Genomic DNA, 8646 nt, shown 5'->3' with positions numbered 1-8646 from the left:
TCGCAGAGGTCCAGACCGAACTCATCAAAAAAACCTAACATTTTAGTAGGGCTGTCGTCGGCCATAGAAAAAAAGTCCAACTTCTGCCGCATCGATGTGTTGTACATGGTACTGTAGAAATTCTCCAGATGAATGTAGGTCAGGTTTGGTGGCGGTTTCTTCTCCACATCGGCACTGATCACCGTCACGTTGTGGCCACGTTTACCCATCTCGTTCATCAGTGGACGAAGCCTGTGCGAAGAAATTGGACAAAAAGAAGTGGTATTGTTAAGATGTGCTTCGGGAATGAAAAATTACCCTCTTACCATATGTAATGACTCGGCGAAGGAACGCCGGACATGAAGAGAATATTTGCGGCCTGGGAAACGGCGATTGCTGCCAGCAAAACGATCCAGACTGATCGGCAAGCCATTTCTAGGCAAGATGCAATCGTAAAGTGTACTACAAGTGGCATCTGCCCTCCCGTTTATATGTTTATTGTGTCAACTCTAATGTCAATAAATGATACTGTATGGCTCTTCTCGTACTGTATGGCTCTTCAGATAACGTTCGTGACTGGCAAAACTGAACCAACTTCCTTGCAGCGATGTCAAGTTCACGATCGAGGATGAGACTGTTCCGTAATGGGCCACCTTGATCCAACGTTATCAACAAGCGATCGGTCAGATAGTGCCATTTTGGTCACCTTTCGGCCGTATTCCTCAATCACCTTGACCCAAATGTCCTCTATGTTCTAATCCCTAGAGAAACGGAGAAAAACCCAACCCAACTGGACATGTTCAATCCGGCCACTGTCATGAATGCCGGCTTCTTGCGAGGACGCCCACTGGTGGTGCTAATCCACGGCTATACGGGACACCGTGACTATGCACCGAACCCCACGATACGGCCCGCTTACCTGGCCCACGGCGAGTACAACATCATCTCGGTCGACTACGGACCACTGGCACTGGAACCGTGCTATCTGCAGGCGGTGCGTAATCTTCCGACGGTGGCCAACTGCACGGCCCAGCTGTTGGACTTCATCATCGCCAGCCGCATCGTGCCACTGGAGGACATTCACGTGGTGGGCTTCAGTCTCGGCGGTCAAACTTCCGGCATGATCGCCAACTACCTGCGGGCGGGCAAGCTGCGGCGCATAACGGGGCTCGATCCGGCCAAACCACTGTTCGTGTTCGCTCCGAACGACCAGAAGCTCGATCAGTCCGATGCCGAGTTCGTGCAGGTGATCCACACGGACGTCTTCCAGCGGGGCATACTGCATCCGAGCGGACACGTCGACTTCTACGTGAACGGCGGTGTGGAGCAGCCCGGCTGCAACATGGCCACCATGATGACGGCGGGCGAATGCAACCACAACCGGGCGCCGGAGTACTACGCCGAGTCGATCGGGACCGACGTTGGCTTCTACGGGTACCGCTGTGCCCACTGGTACCTGTACATGTTGGGCATTTGCCGAGGAGGCGGCCCGAACCAGCAGCTGGCCATTATGGGCGCGCACACACCCAACACGTAAGTAGCGTCTGTCTATCGGCAACCCGCAGTAGCCGCAACTTGCGGACCCCATCATCTGGTGCGCGTGGTGGAAAGTAAAAGTAATTTCAACTTCTCCCGCCGGGCCGTCCACAATATCATATCACCCCGTCTCGCCCCGCGCGCGCCTTATCTTTCAACGAGGGCATCGAGATAGTTCCATAGCTTCACTCGCCAAGATCATCACCGTGCTCACGAAGCGCGAAGCCGGGCGGGCAACAAGTTGCCAAGTTGTCACATAAATCGTCCCCGCATTCCGGCGGTACCGGGCAAACGGGGACCTGGAGTCTCATTACGCACGCACCGCAAGTTGGCGTTGCGTTGCTTAATCTTAAGTCCTTCTCCCCTCAGTGGATTACGTAAGACCGGTCCATGACCTAGGCAGTGCGACTAACCTGCGAGACCGGTGGCCCCTAACGAAACTCTTGCGCCTCCTCTCTACTCTACTCCAGCGCTCTAACTTACGATCGGTTTCCATTACTCCGCAGGACACGCGGACTCTATTTCCTGCACGTAAACATGATGCCCCCTTACGCAAGAGGAAAAAACGTGACACTCCGCGATGAACTGGCGATCATAGCTGCCAACATACGGAACTAGTGTCCGGCTGGTGACCCCGTCCCCGAGGACACAAAACCCTTGCGGATAATGAGACAAATTACGAAATACATAGCCCTACCCCGTTGGTCCTGATGCGTATTGTTTGTGTTTTTGGAATAAAAATTAAAATATTATAAGCCATAGGTCACACGCGCGGAGGAGAAGGTAAGCGAGCTATTCCCTTCGGCGAGCGTAGAACTGGTTCAAACGCCAGCGCTAGCTGCCTCGCAACCTATCATCACCGGACCCGGCCCTCTGGCGAGTGAGAAAATCGTTTTAATTCGCGGCCCGAGGTGACGGGAACTATTATCAGATGCTATCATTGAGAGGCAACCTGAGCCACGGTCACGGTGGAAAAAAAACGGCGAATGCTCCCATGAACTTCAACCGCGGCAATCCGCGGTCGCGGAGTGCGTGAATCGATGAACAGCGAGCGATTCATTCAATCCGCTCACGATGAACACGGCGCGAAAGGGTTGGCCCCACGACCATCCGCGGACTCCAAACGCATTCCAACGATCAGTCAGTTTCCGTGAAACCAGTGGCCGGTTCGGTTGTTGTGCGCTGCGCCGTTCCAACTCGATCCCGCGCGGTCCTCTAGCTGAGCCTCTGCACTTGTAACCCGCCGATCAGTGACCGTTCCACCCTAAATACCCGTTGATCGTGTGGCGAGTGTTTGTTGTTGGGGACCCATCCATAATACCTCCCCCCATCACGCGGGATCGACGATGATCCGTAACGGCTAGTGGCCGGTGAACGAAAAGCGAAAGTTTGTACGCAAGAAAAGCCGACAGAGAGGTGCGGGTGCGCCCCCGTGTGTGATTACGGCGTGGAAAATTATGTGGCCGCGCAATGTGTAAGCCGTTCTCGGATCGGATGAAACGGATCGACAGAGAAGAAAAGTTCTGCTGCTGAACGCGCTCGAGATTATTGTAGGCCCCAATCGCGGCGGGTGTTTATGTTTCCAGGCTGCCGAAAGCGCAACCCGAATCGAGAGAGAAAACAAAACCAGTTTCGGATGAGTCAATCGTTTTCCCCATCGCGCGCTGCATTCTGCGCCACCAAAAGCAACCTGTCCGGTGTTGCCCAGAAAAGGAAAAACAAATAAAAGGCCGAATCTAAAATGGACATATCGTCACCGTAGGCAGCCAACCATCGGAACAGCGTCGCAAGCATCGTCGCTGGGTGGCAACTGTTACTTAACCCCAAACGTCGAAGAAGTGTTTGCAAGTGAAAGATCCGCTCTCCGTGAGCTACTTTGAGCGATCCGGCCGACCGACCGCCGGGGAAGTGAATCCGTGAATCCGTGAGATGAGCCGGGCCACATAAGCGAAAGTGGCTGTGTTCAAATACTGAGCGCAAAATTGCGATTGCGTGTCGACCCGCATAAGGCCCTACACCACCACCACCACCACCCGATCCCGATCAGCTGGCGCAATCGAACAAAATGCAACTTCCGGTCGCAACGGTTGGATTGGTTTCCATTTTCCTCGCGGTGAACCCGCGCATCGGGGCAGGTAAAGGAGCCGGAGCCGATTTGGGGACCAACATTAAGTGAAGTCAAACGGGGGGTTGGCCATAATTTATTGTGGTGCAGTTAAAGGGCCCCTTCGTTTTGATGACGGATTAAAACTAGTGTCCAGCTAAAAGCCATCCTAGAAAAAAACCGGTTCGTGCGTGTCGCGCTATGCCTAAGTCACCTTCGCAACAATTCGTTCTGAGCCCATAAAGTTTGTCCTTGGTGTAATGATCGGCGGACTGCGGAGTCTAAGTATTCTAGCTCTTTGGTGCCGGTCCTAGATTACCGGTTTTCCCAATTTTAACCGGCGAAACGGAGCTAAAGCTCTGAAAGTGAAGCCAGCTGGTCGCGCCAGTTGGTTGTCACAATTTAAAGATGACAAATCGGCACGACCTACATTAACACAAAGCATTTGGGAAGCTCGTCCCAACGCCGGGGGGATCTCGCTGTTGTTCGTGTGTCACCTCCGGCGGGTGTCCGCAACACCGTCTCACAACCATATCACGGCCGCCGATCGAACGGACCGCGGGTTCGCGCCAAATCACCTGCATTTAACACGCCGTTGGCACACCCGGCCCGAGCGGCCTAGTGAGGCGCGACTTATTTTCGAAATGATCGCCTTTCAAGGTTAGCGTTTCACTTCTCCTTTTTTTCGGTGACGCCGTGTTCGGCTTTTCCCTGGGGCCGATGATGGAGCTGTCATGATGTAACCAGACCGGGCCGACGCACGTTTCACCGCGTGTGTATTGTCGGTGTATTTTGTCGCGGTACGCGTCACGATTCCTTAACAACGGCTCCCCGCCCGGTTTGCCATTTCGTAACAAGGAAGTAACCAGGCGGATCTGCGGGTCGCGCACGATCGCGCAGTTCATCCCGTGCGGACAAAGCAGGCTGCAACCTTGACAACCAAGCCCAGCAAAGCAACCGCCTAGCCATCTAATGTCACGAGAAATCTCGAAGGTGAACTCGCACACGCTAATTGTTGGGCTGCGAGAATTTGCATACAAGACCCCTCGAGACTGGGGCCGGCCAATCGCTACTACCCCGTCCGTGCCGAGTGACTTTGTGGCGAACGAAAGTGAAAGGAGTTTACAACCGGAACGTGGAAACCGGAGACACCGGGACCGGTCGTCTCGTCGTTAGAGTGAGCTGAGCGTAGTGTTTCGGAAGTTAAGCTCGCTGCTCTCTCCGAGAACCTGAGTCATTGCGCGTTCGGAGAGGGAGAGAAAGTGCAACGGGTTGCTGGTGGGTAAAGTGGAGCACAAACCAACCGGGATCCAAGTGCACCGAGTGATGCAATCGCGCGCACCGAAGAAAGCTGTCGTGCTGAGCTTTGGGCATATGCAGGAGGGCAACTGCAATAAAAGCGGCGAAGCTATCGGCGGCGGCCCAACTGTGGCCGCAGGATGCCGTAATGCTCGGGGTGCCATAATCGGTGATGACCGCCCGCGAACACGAACCGCAACATAGTCGGCTTTGCCGACATTTGTTACTCTATCGCCATGGCTTCCTACCACGTCGCGATATTATTTTTGTGCCGCTTGAACGATGCCTTGAGGCGTCATAAAGGGGGCCCACCTCGAGTGAACTGTGCTCCGCCAAAACAAGCAGATCGTTGTTGTTTTGGGGAAGAAACAATTCACCAGCCCTCTTCGCCAGCCAGCCCGTTTTATGAGCACTGCCACTTTATGTTGGCCAGTGGCCAAAGTGAATCCTTTTACTTCCGTTCAACCAGCTTTTAAAAGCCCTCACGCAAACGTGGCACGACAACCGATCGATCATGAAAAGCAAAATCCACGTGAGTAAATTACGCATTCATCTCTCGCCCGGCGTTCAGTTTCGCGAAAGGTCAGCCGGAATTAGACGTCGGGTCGGGCAATCGAATCGAAGTGGCGAAACATTCGAAGAAAAAAACGCAGCCTCAAGTTTTTCCCTTGAAATGACGTGCGTGGCGGACGCCGGCCACTCACGACCCACGGGCAAAAGGTTCTGAGGTGATCGAACGGCCTAGTGCTCTGTTGAGGGGCGTTATGTTAGGGGAAAAAAACAACGCCGTAGCGATAGAGGCCACCGGTTGCGTTAGGTCGTCCCTGAAAGTGGAGTAGCCGGAGCAAGGATTGACCACTTGGCGGCTGCGCCCGGCAGCTTTCCAATTACAGCGGCGGCGAAGGTAACGAGAATGTGGCTTTTGGGGTGGAAAATGGAATTTGATATGCGGCTGTCGTAGGTTTCGGTTTGCCTTGGTAGTCCAACACGAAAATCTTACCTTCCACGCGCTCCTGCGAACGGTCAGTTCGCCGAGCCCTTACACAATTAGGGCTCGACTATGGATTGCATCATACCGTCCAGGTCTAGGATACGAAAGCTGAGCGGGCTGGAAACTGGTGGTAAATGCCGGTGCAAAGCATGATGTCGCACAATGGCTATCTGGAGCTCAAAATTAACCAGCCAGTTAGATGACTCTACGGTTCCGCCAAGCCTTGGCCCAGCTTGATGTAAAATGCATTGCCCATGATGTACTGCTTTCGCTTCCCAGCATTGCGTAACGCATGCCAGCGCGATGTGGGTCAATTACTGGTTTACTGGAAAAATGGATGTTTAATTGTAGACTAGGCGACACGCATCTAGGGCCTAGTTGTTGTTGCGAATCGCATCGTCGCCACGCATTACCGTTTACTGTACCGTTCCATCTTTGTTTCCGTCGACCAGCAGCGCAGAAAAAGGAGACCAACAATGTGTTCAATACAACCTCGTGCCTTGAGAAACCATACCGCTGTCCACACCCGAGGATCAAGTTCTATCTCTACACGCGGCGCACGCAGCAAAACCCGGAGCTGATCGACGTCCAGGATCCGGAGTCGCTCTACTACACGCACTGGAACCCGACGCACCCGGTGAAGATCGTCATCCATGGGTTCGGCGGTGGGCGCAATCTGTCACCGAGCCCGGACATGCGCAAGGCGTACTTTACGCGCGGCAACTACAACATCATCATCGTGGACTACGGAACGGCCGTGACCGAGCCGTGCCTGAGCCAGATCGAGTGGGCCCCACGGTTCGGCAGTCTGTGCGTGTCGCAGCTGGTCCGGTACATTGCGCAGCATCCTCGCGGCGTTCCACCCGACGATATGCACCTGATCGGATACAGCGTCGGGGCGCACATTGCCGGACTGGTGGCCAACTATCTGGGGCCGGCCGAAGGCAAGCTGGGCCGCATTACCGGGCTCGATCCGACCATTTTCTTCTACGGCGGCTCGAACAACTCGCGCGATCTGGATCCTTCCGATGCGCACTTTGTGGACATAATACACACGGGCGCCGGCATACTGGGTCAGTGGAACCCGGGCGGTCACGCAGACTTCTACGTCAACGGGGGCACCAGCCAACCCGGATGCGCTAGTTCGACCATTTTTCGTAAGTTTCCTTGCGGGATCGACCGACGTGCGGGCGAATGCGAATTGAACCCTCGAGGGGCCCTGGCCCTGGCCGTTTTACACCCACAGAGACACTGGCCTGCGATCATACGAAGGGGACACCGTACTTCATCGAGTCCATCAACAGTGAGCGTGGCTTTTGGGCGGGACCGTGCCCAACGCTCATCTCGTATCTTCTTGGCTGGTGCGAACCGAAGGACTCCGATTACGTCCTGATGGGGGAGCACGTTACGAAAGCGTAAGTAACCAGGGCACCATTCCGGGCACACGACCCCACAGGTAACCGTGATATCTTTGCAGGGCCCGTGGCGTGTACTACGTGACGACCAACTCCAAACCGCCGTACGCCCGTGGATTTCCGGGCAAAAATCGACGAACGGCCAAAACTTCCGAGTATAGCGGCGTGCGGCGGAAGTAACTCTCGGAGCCTCGTCTTCGTCTTCAAAAGCTAAGGGTTGTGATATCGACCCGCGTCGGGTCGCCGAAGTGGTCCAAGTATTAATCATACCCTCTGTACCATCTCGCCATCGACATCGAGCATCACTGAGGGCGGCAACATCAGCATTACCAATACGTTTTTAATATATTAGGCAGCAATCCCGACGGAACACGGGGGCTAATGGGGTTTGGAAATGGCAGTTGAGCCAGCCAGATGGTTAGTATATTAGCAGCGAAAGGTTACATTAGCCGCTAGCTGTAGCTTTAGTAGCGCGGTTAACGTATCGAGCACATCGAGCTTCTTTCGCAAATCGCACCGAGCGCCAGGCCAAACGACAATAGATGCAATAATCGCTACTACTAGTTAATTAGGTGCCGGCCACCAGGGCCAAAGGGTTAGCGCAACAGCGTGCTGTTGCTTATGCTAGCTCGTTTGGCTTCGCTTTATTAGGCTCATCTCATGATACGCAGCTTGTAGAAACGGAGTCCCGAACCCGAACGGTCGATCAGCATAGGTTAGTGTAGGCACATTGCTAGGATGGGTCCGGTGGGGTTCTCTTTAGCGGAATGTTGAAGATTCGGCCAACAAACCAGACAGTGTCAAATAGGGGAGGTTTAGGGCGTAAAATAAATGACTCTGCCACTGCAGTTCGGTTGGTTCAGTTCAACAGGTTTAAATATACGCATTTTTATTGGATTGATTTTGGGGGTTTTGTCACGTTCTTCGGGCTGCGGGTAAGTGAGTCTACACACGCATCATTACACGCGGAATTTGTATCATGCTCCTCCGGGCCCTTGGGCGGCCCACCCGGGCCAATTAGGAATACTGTAACTGTAGAATGCAATATACCGTAAGTTTATTGAACGAGTGATTTTGCCTTCCTTCCCGCTGCTGCTGGGTCTTGTACACCTCTTCGGTTCGCTCGATCCTTCGGCCCTTAAGTTAAGCACAGTTACGATGATTTGATTATGATGCGATTATTACAACGAGACGGTTCGAACATTATTGAAACTGTGGCTCCTCCAGGCCCATTCCATTATTTATATGTTTGCTATTCGTTTCCCCGTTTTTCGTGTTTGAGGCGAAACGATCAACGATCGCGCTCTCCGACAGAGATAATA

At 53.8% G+C, this 8646-nt stretch overlaps 2 protein-coding genes across 2 annotated transcripts; both read left to right on the top strand.

Moving 5' to 3' along the window:
* Window positions 1-338: 338 nt before the first annotated feature.
* Window positions 339-2133, top strand: LOC128276262 (lipase member H-A-like). The gene is made up of 3 exons (XM_053014732.1): window positions 339-403; window positions 745-1512; window positions 2022-2133. Exons 1-3 carry the CDS (start codon window positions 339-341, stop codon window positions 2131-2133), a joined length of 945 nt encoding a protein of 314 aa, XP_052870692.1.
* Window positions 2134-3554: 1421 nt separating this feature from the next.
* LOC128276263 (lipase member H-like) lies at window positions 3555-7504 on the top strand. Its single transcript, XM_053014733.1, has 4 exons — window positions 3555-3650; window positions 6365-7066; window positions 7156-7324; window positions 7387-7504. The coding sequence occupies exons 1-4, from the start codon at window positions 3581-3583 to the stop codon at window positions 7502-7504; spliced, it is 1059 nt and encodes a 352-aa protein (XP_052870693.1). The 5' UTR covers window positions 3555-3580.
* Window positions 7505-8646: the final 1142 nt, after the last annotated feature.

This window comes from Anopheles cruzii, unplaced genomic scaffold (genome assembly GCF_943734635.1).
Source record: "Anopheles cruzii unplaced genomic scaffold, idAnoCruzAS_RS32_06 scaffold00822_ctg1, whole genome shotgun sequence".
Classification (NCBI taxonomy): Eukaryota; Metazoa; Arthropoda; class Insecta; order Diptera; family Culicidae; genus Anopheles; species Anopheles cruzii.
Note: the sequence above shows the minus strand (reverse complement) of the source record. Positions and strands in the feature narration are given on the sequence as shown.

What these genes read in the sequence shown, in the direction of transcription:
- LOC128276262 (XM_053014732.1), top strand. Translation starts at nt 339, where the DNA reads ATGAAGAGAATATTTGCGGCCTGGGAAACGGCGATTGCTGCCAGCAAA. An exon ending in AAAACGATCCAGACTGATCG is followed by an intron (nt 404 to 744) that starts GCAAGCCATTTC and finishes TCTAATCCCTAG; the next exon opens with AGAAACGGAGAAAAACCCAA. An exon ending in GGCGCGCACACACCCAACAC is followed by an intron (nt 1,513 to 2,021) that starts GTAAGTAGCGTC and finishes ATTACTCCGCAG; the next exon opens with GACACGCGGACTCTATTTCC.
- LOC128276263 (XM_053014733.1), top strand. Translation starts at nt 3,581, where the DNA reads ATGCAACTTCCGGTCGCAACGGTTGGATTGGTTTCCATTTTCCTCGCG. An exon ending in GAACCCGCGCATCGGGGCAG is followed by an intron (nt 3,651 to 6,364) that starts GTAAAGGAGCCG and finishes GTCGACCAGCAG; the next exon opens with CGCAGAAAAAGGAGACCAAC. An exon ending in GGGGAGCACGTTACGAAAGC is followed by an intron (nt 7,325 to 7,386) that starts GTAAGTAACCAG and finishes ATATCTTTGCAG; the next exon opens with GGCCCGTGGCGTGTACTACG.